The 23,016-nt window shown below is 34.4% G+C and overlaps 1 protein-coding gene across 3 annotated transcripts in view; it reads left to right on the top strand.

Moving 5' to 3' along the window:
- Positions 1-23,016, top strand: part of LOC106871760 (protocadherin beta-12) — a 97,047-nt gene that overhangs the window by 34,809 nt on the left and 39,222 nt on the right. For all 3 annotated transcript variants that reach the window (XM_052973088.1, XM_014918398.2, XM_052973089.1), the window contains 2 exons: positions 1,061-1,238; positions 4,036-4,887. In XM_052973088.1, the coding sequence (XP_052829048.1) occupies positions 1,061-1,238; positions 4,036-4,259 (402 nt within the window). In that variant the 3' untranslated portion in view covers positions 4,260-4,887. The remainder of the gene's footprint in view (positions 1-1,060; positions 1,239-4,035; positions 4,888-23,016) is intronic.

The raw sequence follows: 23,016 nt of genomic DNA, 5'->3' as shown, positions 1-23,016 counted from the left end.
GTGTGTGTGTGTGTGTGTGTGTGTGAGTTTTTGTCCCCCCACTATTGCTTGACGACCAATTTTGGTGCATTTATAACTTAGCCGTTCAGCAAAAGGGACCAATAAATAAGTACTAGGCTTACAAAGAATAAGTCCTGGGTTTGATTATTTGAATAATTAACAGTGGTTTGTTGAAATTTTTTTAAGGTATTTCAAGTGCAGACATGTCTGTGTGGTTAAGCAGGTGGCTTTGAAATGATATTGTTTCAGGTTCATCCCTGCTCCATGGCACCATGGGCAAGTGCCATTTACTATAGCCTCAGGTTGACCAATGTTTAATGAATGAAATTTAGTAGATGAAAACTGTATTAAAGCCTACCGCATGTGATCATGTCTTCCTATGTCCTGGCATTGTTTATGCACTTAAAGCATAATGCAATACCACTACGTAATCAGAGACATTATTTACACTTGCTATTAAAACAGGTCTAGTCATTGAGTCACTCTGTATGGGAAAGCATGGGAATAAATACCTTAATTGTAAAACAAGAAAGGAAGGCATGTGGCTGTAGAATATTGCATCAACAAGTCTTGTCTAACCCATGCCAAGAGGGACAGAGTAGATATAAAACCAGTGATATTTCTCATTTACTGAAATATAATGTTCAGTTGAATTAATATTTCTACAATGGCCAAAGTGTAATTCTTATTCTTGTATTAAAACTAGTCAAATATGTAACAGATTTTTAACTTAGAGAGCAGTAAGTAAAAAAAAGGCACTGATAATTGCTTCTTTTTTTTTTTAATGTTTTATACACCTTTGGGCTTTGTTTTAATACACAGTTTCAGTGTTTATGATATATATTTGATGACTTATGTTTTCATATTTTCATGTTTGTTGAAACCCACAGGGTTAGGGGTATTTAGTAACATCTTTTCATGGTCTAAGTTTAAATCCAGCTTTACTCCTGCAGGGTGTTAACATATATTGGGATTTGCCAAGTCATCCAAAGTATTTTCTATATGATTATTGAGTTTGTTTTTTCTCAAAAGAAATCGACTTTTGTTCTGATTGACACAGGGTAACTTGATGCATGGTAACCCTCAAGAATTCTCAGTAACACGTTTCATCGGCAAAGATCAACAACATATGGTTATGTCTCCTGACCGTTTCAGTGAGATGTCAACAATGTCTTCTGTAACTGACAGTGGACATGGCTGCAGTGAAGCAAGCACTGCTCACTATGAAACATTACCAGGTAAGTTATTTTTGTATATGTTTATGCTTTCAAAAATAAAAGAGACTTTGTTTAAAATGTTTTCATTCTCAATGCACTAATTGGAGAGTTGTATCCTTTTACAAATACTAACCTCAGCTATAAATAGGCACAATCAGACTGGAGCCTGGTGTTGCCATCCGGTTTCACCAGTCCTCAGTCAAATCGTCCAACCCATGCTAGCATGGAAAGCAGACGTTAAACGATGATGATGATGATGATGAAGGGTGCAGTTCAATGCTGTTATCAGCAAAGAGACAGTTGAGGTGATGAGTGCTTCATTAACTTGTGCTTTGGGGATTAAATACTACCATGAGATTAAGGAAGGTAACAAAATAACTGCAGTATATCTTTCTTAGGTAGCAGATATCAACTTTCTGATACAGTTTAACCACTGACTATGCATAACATAAATAAAATATTGGTTGGGTTTTTCATTTCTTTTCTTTTTTTTTTCTTTTTCTTTTTTAAGCAAACCAAACTCATGCATTTTAGGAGTGGAGAAATGGGATGTTACAATCTTTATACACTTCCCAAGGACATTATCAATGCATTTAAATTGATTTCTTACATTTCTTAATGTATTTAATTTAAGAACCAAAAGTTGGAATTTGCAATTAGATCTCTTCTTCCAAGAGAAGCAAATCTATTAAAAGATATTAAATTGAAAGTTTCCCCTTAAATGACTTGATTAATTTTAGCATTAAATGGGAGATTAATTGGACTGTTACAAAGGAAAGCAATTGAATGAACACAAAGTGTGATTTCACGCCTCAGTAATTGAGCCTTGCAACACCTATGAGAACTCTTATTTCAAATTCCAAATGATAAAGTGATAAAAGAAAAGAATACATTGCAAAGAAAACAAATTCAAGTGAGTCTCATTGATAGCAATACAAAGTGAATAATAGTTACTTGGGGTGGCAGGATACAAATGAGGCTGCTACACTGTCACATTTAATCTATGAATTGTACAGTTCTACTGAATGAAATTTTAATTGGTTTTTCGAAACTGGCACTTGTCTAATCAAGAATACTCTCTATAAAACATTTGTATCTTCCTTTCATTACTACCTTTACAGTGCATACATTCATGTTCAAGAAATTAAGTATTTCTTTCATTTCTTCCTTTTTGCTCATGCAATGGTGCAAATAATTTGTTTTCTCCTCATTTATCTGAAAACATCTTATTTCATTTTATATACATTAATTATCTGGTAGTTTAAATATTCCTCATGGATACTATGTTCTTGTATTTCTTGCCTATCACATTATTCTAATGTTTGATCCTTTGCCTTGCTTATTCTGTTCTGTCTATCTGCGTTCATATTAAGTTTAAATATATAATTGTGACTTGTGATCAAACCTGACTTAATCATCATCATCTAATTAATTATTGATTAATTATCTAGTTGGTTCTTAATTTCAGTTACGTATCTATTCTGGAATAAAATTGTCAATAAAATATATATTGGGTCATCCCATAAATAATGCAGTTTTTTTTATACAACTTTTATTTTTCAAAATTAAGATAAACAAAGTTCTTTTTTAATCTAAAAAAATACTCTCCTTCATTTTGTACAATGCTCTTCCATCTACCTGGTACACTTGCAAGGCCCCTCTTCCAAAATTCACTTGTCTATAATGAAAAATACTCCTCCAGTACTGTTCTGACCTCGTCTACAGAATTCCTATTTTTTCTGTCTAAATGATTTTGAAAACTGCAGAATAAATGATAATTAGATGGGTTAATGTCTGGCAAATACTGTAGTTGGGGAATCGTTTCTCATTCAAACTACTCCAGCCTTTGGAATGTCATCCTTGCTGTTTATGGTCAAGCATTATCCTGATGGAAAAACACCTTTCGTCTTGAAACCAAAGATGATCATTTTCCTTCTAGTACTAACTTAAGCTGCTCAAGCTGCTCACAGTAGATCTCTTTGTTATCATTTGGTTTGGGTTTAAAAGTTCAAAATGGACTAAACTTTTCATATCCCACCAAATAGATAAGAACACCCTATATGGACGAAGACCAGCTTTTATAGTAAGTCGATGCAGTTAGTTTATCCCACCTCACTCCGTTTTTTAGATCATGCAAGTGAAAAAAATCGCATTATTTATGGGACGACTCCACAGTATGCTGGATAGGCAATAATCTCGCTAGAGACGACAGGAAGTATATATTCTGCAATTCTGCCTGGGCCACCAAAACCTAGGGTGATATTTCCAGGTTATCACCAGTGGCAAGAGGTTCATTAATAGGGCATAGCTCTGGTGGCAACAAAAGGATAGTTCAGTTTCTCTATTGATGGATACTGCTAGCTACTCATTCATCTAGAGTTTGTAATTGTTAACTCAACCTCTGTGAGAAACTGCATACACTCACACAGCTGCAAGACAACTTTTCTCGTCACCAGGGATATGACCTATTAATGAACTTTAAGCCGCTGGCTACTGATGAATTGGGAATACCACCCTAGGCCTTGCTGTCTTATGTACAACTATAGCCTATAGTAATGCTATACAATCATAGCATACCTTTATCAAAAGAAGTAACAATTCTCTATCTATCAGTTTATGTCTCTCAATTTATCAAATCTCAACTTCCTTTCTCTCTCTCTCTCTCTCTCTGAAATATATTGCACTATTTCGAAAATATTCACAGCTAATAACGTGTTCAATAGCAAATTTATTTTCTCTGATAAAAATAGTGAAAATAGTTAAAAATTATAGCTAACATTTCTTTTCATCTTTCTTATTTTTCCTTTCTCTGCTGCAGGCCTTAAAACTTACATCCAAGAACAAATGTATGCTAGAAGCAATAAGTCTTTGCCATACTCTATCAGCAGAGCTAAGGATTCTAAAACCACAAATATTATAAACTTAAAGTCAACACAAGTAGACAATAAAGCTAATCTTAACCAACCTCTTCCTTGGAATTTGCCAACAAGAAACAGTTTTACAGCATATAACAAACCTCTACCGAAAGTTCCATTTTCATAATGTGCTACATTACAACTCCTGGAGAAATGTTTTGTGAATTCTTGTAATATTTCAAAATGAAGAATTTGCATACAATCAACTTTATTGAAAACTAATTTTCAAACCATAATGCTTCAAAAATATCAAGAAAGAGTTTGTTGATCAAACGAGAATAATGACACCCAGAATTTTCAATAAGATAAAACCACTTGGATGCCATAACACAGAATTTAATAAAACTCTAAAATCATAAATCCCAACATACTTATGTACAATTTCATTGAATCATAATACAAGAGAATTTGATAAAAACCAAACTTCTATATTTACCATAATTAAAGTGATGGATTTTTCACGTGATCAACACAAGTAAATACAAAGCAATGAATATAGTATTCTATATTTATTTCCCCTAGGATATACATATATACATGCTTATGCATACATATATGCACACAAACATAAACACACACAACATATATATAGTTCAATAACAGATCTTCAAAGACACTTATTACAAAATAGTAAGACAATGAATATAAATTCTTCTGCTAAACAAACAATAAAATTGGATATACCTGAAAGTTCCTGTACTCAACCAACTGAAAGACAAAATATAGACAAAGAGAGAAAAATCTTAAATTCAAAGGTATGTGTCATTTTAACATTTCTTGCTTTCACACACACATACAAACATGGCTATATACACATAATATGTGTGTATGAACATATATTATAGGTTCACGTAGACAGTCTTACATCTGTCTAAGTTAAATTTGTATGCATGTTGGAACCATTATGTATAGTTCATATCTATTATCTTTTAGTCAAGTATTTGTCTTTGTATATTATACGTATTTTATCTAAATCATAAATGGCAACAACAACAATGAGAACAAAAATAACAATAATAATCCTTTCTACTATAGGCACAAGGCCTGGAATTTTAGGGAACTGGGTAGTCGAGTACATTGACTTCTGTACTCATATGCTACTTATTTTATTGTCTCTGGAAGGATGAAAGGCAAAGTTAACCTTGGCAGAATTTGAACTCAGAATGTAAAGCCAGACAAATTACCACTAAGCATTTTGTACAGCATGCTAATGATTCTGCCCATTTTCCACCTACATAAACAATAATAATGATGATGATAATAATAATAATAATAATAATAATAATAATAATAATAATAATAATAATAATAATAATAATAATAATAATAATAATAACAATAATAATAATCAAATAGGTATTATAAGAAAGGGATGTCAGAAACATCTAGATAATATCCCAGGAGAACTATGTCAGAGAGAAATCCAAAAGATTGTGCAGACAAATACTGCCCACATCCTCAGAAAAACCCTATCCATTTAAATGTATGTGTCATACTACATGAACATATTTCACTACTGCCACTGCCGCTTCCTCTCTCCAAGCTTTCAGTTGTAACATCTCTTATTGTTCACTCGCCCTAGGATGCTGGGTGTGTCTCGGTAAGTGATTGTAATAAACATGCAGATTAAAATAATAATAATAATGATGATGATGATGATGATGTCCTGATGCAGTACCAGGCACTGGTTCTCATAGCTTCTGATCTTAACTGATTGAAAATGTTAACATGTACATGTTTTGTCAACGTATAAAAGATAGGCTACAGCAAATATTTTGTTCAATACCACAGATTTGCTTGTCAGCTGTTTGACCTTAACCAGTTGAGCATGTCCCTTGGCACTGACAATATGTGCATCTTTGATCATGAGCAGAAGTAGTCGGAGAGCATCATAGCCATGTGTTGAGAGGAATTCTTTGTGGTTTGAATAATTCACCTTTGGAAACATGGGTGTTTCGTCCAACATCCTTAAACAACCCTTATTCAGGGACCTTTTGAGCAGGATGGGCTACTCAACCTGGAGAAAATTCTAGCTGGACTGCACCTGTGTTGTTAGAAGGTCAACATGTTAATACAAGGTCACCATGTTGTGCACATATGGTTGTGATGCATGTGCCTGGTGTACCCTAATCAGACAGGTAGTCATGATGGGCATCATATATTTGTTCCCCAGTGTCACTTTGATGGCTTGCATTGCTCTCTCTCTCACTCAATAATAGTAATAAATAATAATAATAATAATAATCCTGTCTGTTATGGACACAAGGCCTGTAATTCTGAGGAATGGAGCTTGTTGATCACATCAACCCCAGTCGACCACAGCAGAATTTGAACTTGAAACATAAAGCCAGACAAAATACTGTTAAATGTTTTTCCCAGCATGCTAATGATTCTGCCAGCACAATGGTTTCCATTTTAGGTGCAAGGCCTGTAATTATGAGAGGTGGTGGGAGGGGTGTGTTGAGATTACTGACCCTAGTACTTACTTCATACTTTCTATATACAGAAAGGATGAAAGGCAAAGTTGACTACAAGATTTGAAGCTCATCACATTACAATATTGTTGCTAATTTAGGTAAAAGGCTAGCATATTTGAGGATGGGGCTAGTCAATGACATTGACCTCCAGTACTAAACTGCTACTTTTTTTATCAACCCTGAAGGATAAATGTCAAAGTTGACCTTAGCAGAATCTGAACTCAAAACATAAAGAGCTAGCAGAAATACTGTATGGCATTTTGTTCAACTGTTTAATGATTCTGCCAATCCATTGGCTAATAAAAATTATGAGGTTAATTGTTCCTAATTTAGGCATGAAACCTGTAATTTTAAGAAGTGGGGGGTTGATCAAATCAACCCCAACAACCTGACTGGAATTTTATTTCACTGACCATGCAACAGTGAAAAGCAAAGTTTACGTCAGCGGGATTTGAACTCAGAAAGTAAAGTAGTTAGAGGAAATATTACAAGACATTTCTGATGCTCTAGCAATTCTGTCAATCTATTGTTCTAATAATAGTAATAATAACTGATTTCAATTTTTGGCACAAGACCAGCAATTTTGAGGGAGTGGGTAAGTCGATTCCCAACTGGTACTTATTTTATCAACCCAACCCCAAAAGGATAAAAGACAAAATCAACCATGGCAGAATTTGAACACAGAATGTAAAGATGAGTGAAACGCCACAAAGGATTTTGCTTGGCATGCTAATGGCTCTGCCAGCATGTTATTTTGTTAATAATAGTAATAATGATGGTTTCAAATTTTGGCAGCAATTTTAGAGAAGTGGGTAAATCAATTATATTGACCCTGGTGATATACTGGTACTTATTTTATCCACCCCAAAAGGATGAAAGGCAAAGTTGACATCAGCAGCATTTGAACTCAGAATGTAAAGACATGAAATGCTGCTAAGCACTTTACTTGGCATGCTAATAGCTCAACCAGCTTGCTACCTTAATAATAATAATGATGCTAATAATAATGAAACAAAGGCATCAGCGGGGCGATGCATACCCTGCATGCAAATAGAAATTTCTCACAAATTATACTTACTTATACTTTTTAATTGAACTAAATTAAGCTTTGTAAGTGTTTGACTAAACTTGCTTATCAGGAAATTTGTAAGTTCAATTTTTAAAATAGATTTTTTTTTAAGTATCACCATTATAGATATTTATACTCATTTGAATTAAGAAATCAACTCGTAGATAAATGGAACTCTCAAATCCATCACTGTACACACATATGCACTTACACACACACACACACGTGCGCACACACACACACACACACGCACACACAGTCGCATATCTATGTATGTATTTATGAATGCAGGTATGTATGTACCCACGTGTCTACACACATAGATACACCATGATCTATATACACACACAAATGAGGCTTGATTCATATGAAAAAAAAGTGAACAAAATGAAGTACTTATAGAAAATATTGCATAGAATTTGAATTGTGTTTTGAATGTCTTTCAATGGTGGCAAGTGAATCAACTCTACTGTAGTTCATTGCAGGATATAAATAATATGATCACTTGCTTATTGGGAAACTTGTAAGTTCAATTTTGTATTTTTCTTAAGTATCACCGTTATAAAGTATTCATATGCCAGTGAAATTAAGGAATCAACTCGTAAATAAATGAAACCCTTGAATTTATCACTGTACACACACACAAAGTTACATATCTATGTATGTATTTATGTATGTTTTGAAGATAATGAAACCAAATTGGCATCATTTCGAGCCACTCACCCAATGAGTATTTCTGCCAAATTTGGTGAAAATCTGTTCAGCCATTTCTAGTAATTTTGCAAATACACAGACAAGCAGACTAAGACAAGTGATTACTATACCTTGCCTTCACTTACGTGCACAGGGTGATGATGATGATGGTGATGATGATAACAAAAAAACAAAAAGAACTAACACAATACAATACCAGGAAGGGTTTGCGCACTCAACACACAATGCCGCACATGCTCCAGCAACATGGAGGCGTAGCAGGTGATGCAGTTGAAATTTGCCTTAAACTACCAAATGTCGAACAATTATATAATAATAATCTTTTCTACTACAGGCAGAAAGCCTAAAACCTTGCGGGAGGAAGTTAGCTGATTACATCAAACCTACTGCTCAACTGTTACTTATTTCATCGACTCCAAAAGGATGATGAAAGGCAAACTTGACCTTGATGGAATCTGAGATCAGAATGTAAAGATGGGTGAAATACTGCTAAACATCTTGCCCAGCTTGTTAACAATTCTGCCAGCTCATTGCCTTAGTGATAATAATAATGGTTTCAAATTATGGCACAAAGCCAATAATTTTGGGGGTGGAGAAAGTTGATTTCATAGATCCCCCAGTGCTGAAATAGCACTTATTTTATCAATCTTGAGGGGATGAAAGACAAAGTCAACCTTGGCAGAATCTGAACTCAGGACATTAAGACAGCCACAATGCCACTTACCATTTTGCCCAACTTGCAAACAATTTTGCCAGTTCATATCCTTAATAATAACAAAAATAATAATGATATTGGTTTAAAATTTTGCCACAAGGCCAGCGATTTCGGCGGGAGGGGACTAGTCAATTACATTGACCTCAGTGTTTCACTGGTACTTAATTTATCAACCCTGAAAGGATGAAAGGCAAAGTTGACCTCAGCAGAATTTGAACTCGGAATGTAGCAATGGGTAAAATACCACTAAGCATTTTGTTTAGCATGCTAACAATTCTGCCAGCTCGCAATAATAATAATAATAATAATAATAATAATAATCCTTTCTACTATAGCCACATGGCCTGAAATTTGCAGGGAGGGAGTAAGTTGATTACATCGACCCCAATACTAAACTGGTACTTAATTTATCAACCCAAAAGGATGAAAGGCAAAGTCAACCTTGGAAAAATTTGAACTCAGAACATAGCAGCAGACAAAATAGTGCTAAGCATTTTGCCTGGTGTGCTAACAATTCTACCAGCTCACTGTCATAATAATAATAATAATAATGGTTTCAAAGTTTGGCACAAGGCCAGAATGATAATAATAATAATAATAATAATAATCTTTTCTACTACAGGTACAAGGCCTGAAATTTTGGGGGAGGGGGTATATTTGACCTTGGTGAATTTGAACTCAAAGTGCATTAGGGAAAAATACTGCAATGTATATCTTCCAATGTTCTCGTGATTCTATCAACCCACTGCCCTACTACTACTACCACCACCACCACCACTACTACTACTGATGATGATGATTTCTAATAATAAAAATGATAACTATAATAATAAATATAAGTTCAATATTTATAACTGAAAGAGAGAGAAGTGAGTGAGACTGCATGTGTGTAGGTATGTGTTCATTGTTGTTTCACATCTCTCTTACTACTCTAATATTTCCAATTTAATACTAATCGTGATCATTTTCCTTTCCTTTGATGCATCACCTTCACTTGCATTGAATTTACTCTTTGGAGTTATGGCTATGAGGGTGAACAAAAGAAACAAAAATCTAAACCAAATAACACCAATAACACGTACAACACAGTGTTTACATGATCTGACTTAAACTGGCAATGGCACAGCAATTTCCTTCTTTGATTCAACAAATTGCTGAAAACTTGCAATATTTTGATGTGCTTTGCAAAGTAACCTTCCCATTAATTACTACCAACCATTTCAAGTAACTGAAATTTTTTTAATATCACTGCCTTTATAGTATAATGTAAAGTATATTGTGGCTGTTTGTAAGTCAGATATTTGAAACCAAGAGAATTCCTTTGCATGTATGTGTGCATATACATGCATCTTTTACTTTTTCACTTGTTTCAGCCATTAGACTGTGGTCATGCTGGGGCACTGTCTTGAAGAATTTTTAGCTGAATGAACTTTAGTTTTTTTAAGCCTGGCACTTATTCTATCAGGCTCTTTTGCTGAACCACTAAGTTATGAGGATGTAAACACCAGTTGTCAAGTGGAGGGGGAACAAACAAAGACACACACACATATAACAGGTTTCTTTTCAGTTTCCATCCACTAAATCTGCTGACAAGGCTTTAGTCAGCCGGAAGCTATAGTAAAAGACACTTGCCAAGGTGCCATGCGGTGAGACTGAACCAAGAATCCTGTGGTTGGAAAGCAAGCTTTTTACTAAACAGCCACGGAGTCCATTGGCTTGTAGTAGATGTCACTTTCAATGTTTGTGTCATTCTGAATAATCAAAATGTCAAAGAAGGGTGGTAAACTGAATACATACATACATGCACGCAAACACCACAACCACCACCACAGACACACACACGCATACACACACACACACACACACACACACATACATACGTACATACATACATACATATAGTAAGTGAACAAACAAAAGAAAGTAGCACTCAACACATTTGGTTGGAGTTACATGTATTTAATAATAATTTGACTCAACTCCACATGGATTAAAACTTTCATGGGCATATAGGATGCATCTATTTCATTGATGTTCAGAGACAGAGTGGAAGATTTTAAAGAAATTGAAGATGTTTCTAGGTGTTTAGGCTTCTATTGATCAACACAGGTTACATGGCGCAAATGCTATCAAACTAACACCAGTTATTTTTTTTAAAATTTAGGTCCACATGATTGGACAGGAGAGTGGCAAGATGGTGGTGCCACTTTAACAGTGGGTTCTAGCATATTATATCCAGTGATATCAGTTCCTTTGGTGTTGCAAATGGCGGTCTGCTACTGTTAATGTCTTTAAACTCCACTGAATGATGACTGAGTTACAGATTTACACCGACATCTTACCCCACCATATGCAGTACCCAATACAAGAAATTGATGTCACTGAATACACTATGCCATAGCCCATCATGTCCACATACATGGACTAAAAAGTAACTGGTGTTGCTTTCATAGCCTAAATACCAGATGAGCTGAGCTGAATGATAGAGACCTGAACACCTTGAAGCCATCTTGAATTTCTTTCAAACCTTCCACTCTGCTTCTGAAAATCTGATGAGATGAATGAATGTCCTATGTGCCCAAGAAACTCTAAGGCATATGAAAGTCAAACTGTTAGTATATATATATATATATATATATATATATATATATATATATATATATATACATATATGATGTTACAATAATAACCACAAACCTTGTTAAATATAGCTACCCAGGGTTTCCTGATCAAAACAATTTATTTTGCAAGTTTTAAAGCTGAAAACAAAATTTGTGGTTTTCGTTATAACATTATCTGTACTTCCTTAGCTGATTGAGTGCTTTTCTTCTTTTGGAAGCCTTACCCCACACACACACACACACACACACGCACATACATAATCAATCATCATTTTTATGTCCGCTTTTTCATGCTCACATGTAGTGAAGCCCAAACCACTTTGGTTTTGAAGCTGTCTTCTTAATCATACAGCTATGCTTGTGTCTGAGGATGAGTGTGCGGGATTGTGTGTGTGTGTGTGTGTGTGTGTGTGCGTGCTTACGTCTGTGTGCGTGTATATATGTATTTTAAAATTTTTACGTCTATGCTACGTTTTTATTCCATCTTATTCCAATTCATTTTATTTTTCTTCATCTTTAATGATGATGGTAAAATAGTCTCCCAAATAATACCCTACAGCAGCAAATCAAGCATTTTATGTTGTATAGAAGAACAAGCTGAATGTTATCTTTTGGAAGTGTATAAAAATTTTACTTGAATTACATGTTTTATAAATTTTCACAGGTGTTTATTTGTGAATATTTGTCAGATTAACGTGTACGTAAGGAAATAAAAGAGGATGCAAAATATGTGTTACAAGTTGTATCATATGCTAGTAATGTTAGAACAGACATCAAGCAAGAAAGAATTTGGGCATAAAAACAAAAAAAAAACAACAACAAAAAATAGAAATGTCATAAAGAAAGTTGGATATAGAATGATAAAAGGTTATTTTGCACCTGTTCAACAGAAACCAATATGAAAATATACTTGAAATGGCTTACAACAAAGATTATTTTAAAAGGAAAGATGTTCGAGTGCATTTTTGTACAGATATAAGAATTAGCACATAGAAATAATGTTTTTAATTACTTGGAAATTGACAAATAATACTAATAAATGAACAAAGGGAAATAATACCTTCATTATTCAATAATCGTCTTCTTTAATACACACAGGTATTTTTTCCATAACAACTGATATTATTCAGAGAAGCATTTAAGTTCTTTAATGGTATTGCAGTTATAAAAAATATGCAATACCTATAAACACATTTGATTACATGGAATCACTTCATTTCACCTTGACTTACTCTTTTCAATAGCTTTTTTATTCTTTATGATCACCATCAAATTCAATGGTTTGATTAAAAATATACAGAAAGTATACAGAATTGAAAATTTTGCAAAATAGAAGCATTCAATTATTAATGGAAACTACATTCACTATTCATGCTTCAGTCTTGTGATTCATCTATTTTCCAATGTTACAATTAAAATTTTCTCCTATCTTTGTTACAGTTATGACTCATCTTTTCTCTTGATATATAATTTTGTAAACTAATGTATAGATTCAAATATATAGATCATCAGTTAAATGTTCAAACACCTGTGATGAGTTTTGTCAATAAAATTCTAGTTTTTCAGAGTGCATTCCTTCATTTGTATCTAACCTATGGTTTGATTTTCATTTGTATCTAACTTATGGTTTGATCTTCATTTGTATCTAACTTATGGTTTGATATCCTATTCTGGGATATGTACTAGCTCAAATTCAGTTTGACACTACGTTTGTAAGATACTCAATGATGATGGAGATCTAACTGATCAAGTCATTGTGTGAATATAAACACTACAAATATATATTCCAAAGATGAGATCAATATTCTAATAAAGTATTATCTTACATAATTTAGCAATGTTTAGAAGTATATAGGGATAAAAATTTGTTATCAGGAAGTTAGTCCAAAACAGTAAAAACTATTTAAGCATTATTGCTTAAATAAAAGTATGTTTATCAATTTCCTATCTTTTTCCAATCATTTTTTTTCTTACTGTAGTAATGAGTGTAATTTGATTTCAGTTTTCAAAAGATTCCAACAATGTAACAATGAATGTGTATCCCAAATCAGATACTGTGTTCTAAAAGATTTCTATTTTATTCCTACCATTCTGGCTTCTGACTAAATTTTTGTTTGAATGCATCCAACTTTTAAATTTGATATAAATGGACAAAAATTTGAATACCAAGAACAAGAAAAAAAAATGCTTACTTGTTCTTATACAAACATTTAAATCAATAATTCATTGAATCGTGTTTGGAAGATGTAGAATTTAAGATTACTAAGTCAATGATGTGTTGTCATACTGGCTGAGGAATTCACAGTTTGGATGTTATCAACACTCTGCTGAGTTTATCACCGATATACTTAGATTTCATTTATTTGTAAATAGATACTATGGTGAGCCTGGGCAACTCTACATTTGATAGAACTGAGTTTAAATACTCAATGAGTATTGCAATGTTACATACATATTAATATAAATATTTAAGAGAGTTCTCCACAAACAATGGACTTCCGAGAGACACTTCCTTTAACAGTTCTGTAAAGACACTTAAACACTAAATTTCTCATTCATGTGTTTTTCATATAAACTTTAATGAATTGGATATTTTAAATGTCATTTTGAGAAAATGACAACTTGATAACTTTTATGAAATTTTGTTTATATTTTAATTACCTATTGATAATCTTTCATTCAATATTATACTGTAGCATTACCAATATTATTTTATAATAGGTTTGATGGATTACAGTTTCATAAATATTTTCCTGATCATTATACTATTTTTTAATTTAAAAAATTTAATAGAGGCAATATGATTTTGGTTCATTAGTATTTGTCTCCATTACCCTTAGATACCATTTTCTTCCCCACCTCTCTCTCTCTCTTTCTCTCTACACACACAAACACATGCATGTATATACATATACACACACGTGTTTGTGTGTGTGTGTGTGCATGCACAGTGGACAGGCAGAATTATTACAGCTTCATGAAAAATAAGTGGCAGTATTCAGTTATGGTACTTTACATTCTGAGTTCAAATCCCTATGAGTTCAACTTTGCCTCTCAACCTTCTGGAAATGATAAAATAAAGTACCAATCAAGCACTGAAGATTTATATCCCAGTAATGTGTCTAGATATGACTAATTGAAGATTTATTGATAACAAAATGCAAACCAAAAATTAACACACATATACAGCAAACCTGTAGTAAATTAAGAACAATTACTATTTGCTGGAGGTCACTTTGAGTATGTGGCAAAAGTAATTTTAATCCACCTATAACAATATCATCAGTAAAAACATCATTGTCATGATCTTTGCAGCCCACTACATAAAAAAAAAGTGGCAATAACAAACACCACTAATAACAACTTCATCCAGAATATAAGACTATGAAGTATGTATATGTGTACGTCTGTGTATCATCCATTGTGCAATAGCCATCATGGACACATGCTTTTGTGTTTTCAAAATTCTGTTGTCTAATAATCTGTGAAGTGCCACTCTGCAGCAGAAATAATTCCTTTTCATTCAAGTGAACTGGAGCAGTATGTAATGAAATATCTCTACCTCGGACCCAATCTGCTCAATCTAGGAACTGAAATCATGACCTTACAATCATGAATTGAACTACTAGGCATGTGCCTTTATAAGTATAAATGTATACATGTCTTTGTGTATATATAAATCATCATCATTTAACATCAGTTTTCCATTCTAACAGCAACTGACAAGCTAAAAGACTGCACCAAGCTCTACTGTCTGTTTTAGCTTGGTTTTCTACAGCTGGATGCCCTTCCAAACACCAGCCACTTTGCAGAATGTATTGGGTACTTTTTACATGACTCCAGCAGCAGCAAGGTCACCAAGTAACTTTCAGAACGAAACTTCTCAACTGAAGAAAGTAGTATTGAGGGACAGAAAAGGTGTCTTGCATTAGAAGAAAAACATGACTACTGTGAATGGAGAGGAAGTAGAGAAGATGGTGAAGATGTGACTGGCAAGGGGCAGGAGTCATGCATCTGAGTGGCATGGAAGTGTATACAGGGAGGTGGACTGGGGATTGGAGAAAGTGAGTGAGTGGGTGGCTGAATTCACAAGATTACAAAAAGAGTGTGGGAGCTAGAAGTAAGGGGATATAATGAGTGGGCATTAGTAGAGAGCACAGTATTAAGAGGACATGTTGTGGGGAATAGATTTAACAGGGTCATAATTGTGTGCAGGTAGGTGCATGAGAAAGATTGAAAGAAAGAGGAAGGGAGACACAACAGTGGTGAGCATGGGTGGTTTGTGGAGGAAGGGGCATGGACATGGATTTTACTTAGCTGGGCAGGTCTTCTCAAGCACAGTAACTTGCCAATTCTTTCAGTCCTTTTGCATGTCCTCTGTAAAGCTCAACATCTGAACATCTTTTCTTACCACTTCATCTCACATCTTTTTGGGTCTTCCTCTTCCACAACTTCCTTTCACATTTAGACCAGCACATATTTATGCAGTTGTCCTCATCCATACACTTCACATGACTATACTAGCACAGTCTTCTCTCCTGCACTCTACTATTGATGCCTCTTAAACCCAATTTTTCTCTCAAAATATTTACTCTTTGTCATACATGCACACTGACATTGCACATCCAGTAGAGCTTGATGGCTCCATTTCTTTTAGGCCTTCATATGTCCTTTGCAGTCATAGCCCATGTTTCACTGTCATGTAGCACAATTGCCTGTACACAGGTATCAAACAGTCTACCTTTCACTCTGTGACCACTTCTTTTACTAGCAGAGGTAAAAGCTCTTTGAATTTCTAGCAACTATGCTTTCAGAGCAACTTCCACCAGTGCTAATTTGGTCACCCAGCTAACAAAAGCTATCTACTACCTGTAAGCATCCCACTGGGCATTTGAGTAAATCTATTTCCTGCACATTCTCAGTACTTACTGTACCAGCACATCTACTACACACAAAGACCACTTTCTCTGCTAATTATCCTATGATCCCACTGCACCTCTTATGTGTCCATAACTTGCACTGGGTATACCGAATGGAATTCCTACCTACACCTTTTTTATATATCAAAGAGAGCCATTTCCCTGAAGGGATTAGTATTTGTCTGTTTTCATATTTACAAGTACATTGAACTTTCTACATTAACTCTAAAACTCTGAGATTTTAGTTTTTGCATCTATACCTGAAATTTCTTCTCTAATTCTACAAGTAATGTTTCAAACCATAAAAATAAGGTCATCAGCATAGAGGAACTTCCAAACTGACTTAAATTCCTTTGTTGTGACCAAGAGGATTTAGATTAACAAAGGGGGCTGCAAGCCAGTCCTCAGTGAACTCATACTTGCACACTAAATTCATTGCTATACTCATTGCTAACTCTCACCTTACTAACAACATCCTTGTACATGACTCTCATCAACCATGACACATTGTTCTCACCAACCACTCAACTACCCCTAGATTTTGTATAATCATTAGATGAGTGAATCCAAGACCCTGTCAAAGGATTTCTCCAAGTTGACAAAGAAGTGGTGAAAGTTAGCCTACATGAGATGCAAAACCAAACTGCATCTCATCTAGGCTAACTCTCATCCCAATTAGTTGAGCTATGACCCTTTCAGTAACTTTCATGACCTGGTCCAGCAATATGATGCTTCTGTGATTACTTCTGTCTGAAGAATCATCTTTCTCTTTATAGCAGTTGACTATAATGTTGTTACATCAGTTGTTGGGAAGACCTCTATCTGGACAATCTGACTATACAAGTCACTAGGCCATATCCCACTCCACCAGATAATTTAAACATCTAAGCAATAATTCCCAATGGCCCAGGGGCTTTCCAAGTCTTTATATCCTTAATTGCTTTATCTTTAATGCTGCTGTCAACTCAGATGTGTGTGTGTGTGTGTGTGTGTTTGTGTGGTATGATTTTCAACGGGTAGTATAGCACTCAGTTAAGAGAGTAAAGATATTATAATAAAAACACGAAGAGCCTTGTGAAACACAGCTACCCAGAGTTTACTGACCAAAATATTAATTTATTTTGCCTTTCATCAAGCTAATAAAAACAAGACAGTTTAGCATATACATATATGTATGTGTGTTTATGTACATATGTGTATATATATATATATGTATGTATGTATGTATGTATGTATGTATGTATGTATGTATTTTTTTTTTGTATGTGTGCATATACATGATATGTATATGTCTGGGTATATATAAGACGTCCAACATAATGAGTACATTACATCAAAGAAGAAGGATACGCTATATTTGTAAAACTACTCATTGTTACTACTATTATTGCTACTGCTGATGATGATATTAATATTGCTGCTGATGATCTTTCCATATATTAAACCTTGATTAGTTTTTAATTAAAGTTTTGTTATTGAAATCATTGATATTTTGTATATTGCTAATGATGTTTTGGGAAAATACAAACATATGTAAGTTTCTCGTTTGCTTTGCCCTAAAAACAGCAAGACTCATATCTATTTTCAAAACTATTAATCATTATTGAAAATATGATGAGTTGTTTTACCCCCTATCTAATTAGGTCTAAATGCCAAATTTAAAACAACTGAAAGTAGAACAAATTTTTTATTTTGGGAAATGGATTTCAAAGAAATACCCCAAGAAATACACTTTGTAATGGCAACTCAAATCAATTTGGTAATTATTTACTTAAATGATAATGACAATGTTTGCTATTATAATTATTGTTTTTATTGTTTATGGTTTGAGAAATACATAAAGTGTTTCTTTCTTCAAAACATATAATCAATGTTTATAAATAAATTGTGTGGATAACCTGCCAATTTCATAAACAAGTGGAAGTTCATATAAGAACCAAAGAACTTTACACCAAAGGAGTTAAAACTGGATTTGCAAACATATGTATCTGTAAGTACATATTTTCTAGTACTAGTGTCAGACAGTGTGATGTATTGTTTCAGAAAATACACAGGCATGAAACAAACCTTATTGCGAGTTAGAAAGGTAGTGGATAAAATTAAACACAGCTTTCTGAAAAAACTCCAAGAGACTATTGAGCCTCTGTCCTTATCATTGTCTACTGCCTTCTCTTCTTAGGATGAAGAGTCAAACTTACTGCGCAGTACAGAGGGTTATTTTTTATAGATTTTTCATAACACTATCTATTTTAATCTGGGTTTGTTACCTTCCTGTCCCAAACTACAGAGGCATATATTATGGTCAGCACCACAGCCGTGTTAATAGCACATATAGTTTTCTTACTATTAAGCTGAGTTTTATATCTTTTTCACTCATTCAATTTTTATTTGCATTCAAAAAGCTTTCACACACAGTTTTTCTTTCAGCTATGCCTAACTATTTATAATAAGCAGAACTTTCTTATTCTCATATTATCTCCTCTCTTTGGCTTTCTAAATTATCTGCTTAACATGACATTGTGCATTGTTGTATGATTACCTTATTGTATTTTTCCAACTCAAAGGACATCTTAATGACCTTACTAAATTGCTTGATAATACTAAAATGACTTCCAAGCTAGGGACCATTTGCAGTATATAATATTAGATCATTCATGAAGGAAAGATGGTGGATAAGCTTGGCCCTCCCCTCTCCCTGTGAAATATCCTAAATTGTTTCATTTTATGAGTCAACAGAAGGGAAACAAGCATAGAATGAAATAAAGACCAGATGCTCTGTTACCTTGGAATATCTTGATAGATATTTCTAATAAGGTTTCAGTTTACAGTTATTGTTAGTTACTATAGAAACTGCTTGCCACTTCTTTTAATGAAATTTGCCAAAGTGTCATCAAACTGATGTACTTCAAGTATGTTGATAGGCTAGTGAAGTAATATCCAAATCAAGGGCTTGCTAGTAATTGATCCAAGCACATGACATTATTTTTATGTAGTTTCACACCAACCACTAGCATCTTGTTAGCAAGAAGTGAATCAATTGCCTTGCAGAAATTGGGCATAAATCCTTTCTGCTCTACAATAATTTTTTTAGTTTTCTTTTTGTAAAAGCATTTTCCTCAGATACCAAGCCTTCATCAACTTTTTCAAGCTTCACTTACGATGCAGTCGAAAGTACTGACCCTCACCATAAATTTGTTGCAAGATGTGTGAGAGTGAAGAGCATGACCCAAGTGAGTGAGCCTGCTCTCAGCATGTGACTGTTGGCTATAGAGACATCTAGGAAAGGTCACTTGCACCTGGTGCTCAGGGTAATCCTAGACTTGTGAGGTTCCTTAATTGATCTTAGGTGGTTGTCTCCTATTCCATATTGGATACCTTTGTCATGATTATATTTTTATAATCATCTGTTCTTTTTAATTCAATTTTATTTAGTTTCATGTAGATCCTTACTACTTAAAACCCCAGCTTTGGTACTGTCACCAGTGTCTTTGAGGTCTTATGACAAAAAAATTATTATTATTATGACTTGTGGAGTTATGCTGAACAATTGTTGTCAAATGTAGGATAAATCCAACTATCAACCAAGTCTATTATAAGAATTGCCCTACCATCCACATTTTATTTCACAGGGCAGGCAGTGTTTCTGTGTTTATTGGCTTTGGATAAGGATAAAAGGATTGAGCAAAACTTCATCAACTTTCTACAGTTCCACTTGGAAAAGAAAGTGAAAGTGGAAAGGAAAGTGTTCTTGTCCAATGACTTTGTAAAAAGTTTGGTGACAGTGGTTAAAAATGGTTAGGGTGAATGAACTTACTCTAAGCATGCGAAAAATTTACTCTGGCTCTTTACATTCTGAGTTCAAATGCTGCTAAGGTTGACTTTACACTTCATTCTATTGAGGAGGTGGGATGATAGAATAAGTCCCATTCTACTGCAGTTTCCACAGCTTTTTTCTCCTCTGCTCTGGCAGCTAAAACCAGTATTAATTCTTATGTATTTTCTATATTATTCTTCTGCATTCTCTGCACATTCTTCTATTAATACCAGTCTTCCCCCTATCTCTATTGTAGGTATAACCTATTGACACTATCTCAAGGATATAACATCTTATACATGGAAATTGTCCTTCTGGTTTAACAGTCCATGTCTCCTAGTTCTTCTTTAGTCCAGTTCAGGAGAGCAGCAGGATATTGTATGAGACACTGTGCCTGTGTGTTTACTGCAGAGATGCTTTTCCTTTCCATTCACTTTTCAGCTTAGCACCTTTCTACTCTCCTGAGATATTCATTTCTTACCTTCTCTTTCATTTCTTGACAGAGAATTCTGCCTCCAATACACCTAGTTACTTGTAACTGTCGCCATTATTTATTGCTCTGCTTGATATCTCATCTGGGAATTTAATCCCTTTTGACATGGATATCTTTTCTCTCCTTATTACTTGCACTGCACACTGATCTATTCCAAATTTCATACCAATGTCGTCACTCACAACTCTAACAGTCTAAACCACACCAGGCGAAATGCTTAGCACTATTTTGCCCATCGCTACGTTCTGAGTTCAAATTCTGGCAAAGTCAACTTTGCCTTTCATCCTTTCAGGGTCAATAAATTAAGTAACGGTTGAGTACTGGGATCGATGTGATCGACTATCCCCCTCCCCACAAAATACAGGCCATGTGCCAATAGTAGAAAGGATTATTATTATTATTATTATTATTATTATTATTATTATTATTATTATGGCAGCGAGCTGGTAGAATCGTTGGCATGCCAGGTAAAATGCTTAGCAGAATTTCGTCCATCTTCACGTTTTGAGTTCGAATTCCACTGGGATCGACTTTGCCTTTCATTCTTTTGAGGTCAATAAATTAAGTACCAGCGAAACACTGGGGTCATTGCAATCAACTAGTCCCCTCCCTCAGAATTTCAGGCCTCGTACCTTTAGTAGAAAGGATTATTATTATTTTACTATTATTTTAACTCCTGGAATCTTGCATGAGTAGTGGGTTTGCTACCTGCAGCCTACAGTATCAGGGTCAATAAATTAAGTACCAGTGAAGTATTGGGATCGATGTGATTGACTTACCCTCTCCCATGAAATTTCTGGCCTTGTACCTTTAGTTGAAAAGATTATCATAATTAGTATTAAGGTGGTAGTTGGCAAAATCATTAGCATGCTGGACAAAATGGCATTTATGGTATTTCACGTCTTTATGCTGGGCTCAAATTTTGGCAAAGTCAGCTTTGCCTTTCATTATTTTGGGGTCGATAAATTAAGTACCAGTCAAGTATTAGGGTCAATGTAATTGACTAGCCACCTCCCCCAAAATTTCAGACTGTGTGCTTATAACAGAAAGGATCATCATTATTATTATTGTTATTTTCTCTTTATCACAGGCTTTTTTACTACCTGCAGCCCACAGTATCATGCTATTCATTCTGTTCAGCTGATTAATACTTACCTGATTATTCTGGCCATGCCAAGGAGGCAAAACTCTTGTAATAGTTCTTACTGGGCACTCTATTCCCATTTCCCATCTCTTGATGCCTTCTGGTACTATTCCCAAGGACCCAACAATAATTGGCACTATCTTCACCTTCTTCGTTTTCTACAACCAGACTATTTCATACTTAAGAGGGTTGTATTTATCTATCTTTTTGCCTTCCTTCTCGACTATTCATGGGTCAAAAGGGCATGCAACATCAACTATATAACATATGTGGTGCACTTTGTCCACCACCACTAGGTCCGGTCTGTTATGCTCTAATACCTGATCTGCTTGGATTGGGATCCCAGAGGATTTTACTCGTCTATGTGGGTTGTGCTCATACCATGTCTTGCCTCTCTCTAGCCCCCACCTTTCACTCAGTTTCCATTATCATCATTATTATTATTAATATTATTGTTATTATTATTAAGGCAGCGAGCTGGCAGAATCATTAGCAAGCCAGGCGAAATATTTTGCTGTATTTCATCTGCTGCTATGTCCTGAGTTCAAGTTCCACCGAGGGCGACTTTGCCTTCCATCTTTAAGGAGTTGATTAAATGAGTACCAGTTACACACTGAGGTTGATGTAATTGACTTAATTGCCTCCACCAAGATTATTATTATTATTATCATTATCTTGTCCTCTACTCTAATGAAGCTATTTCTTAACTTTAAGGTAGAGTAGATTCATGGTTATAAGTTTTTCTTCTTCATGCTATTGTTATTACTAATATAGTTCATGTATTTATTATATTATTCATATCTTTAAAACCATAATTATATATGCGTGTGTATATATATATATATATATATATATATATGTGTGTGTGTGTGTGTAAATAATTATGTGTGTGCGCATATATATGTATATATATATATA

This window comes from Octopus bimaculoides, chromosome 14 (assembly GCF_001194135.2).
Source record: "Octopus bimaculoides isolate UCB-OBI-ISO-001 chromosome 14, ASM119413v2, whole genome shotgun sequence".
NCBI lineage: Eukaryota > Metazoa > Mollusca > Cephalopoda > Octopoda > Octopodidae > Octopus > Octopus bimaculoides.
The sequence above is the reverse complement of the archived record's forward strand: the minus strand, read 5'-3'. Positions and strand labels throughout refer to the sequence as shown.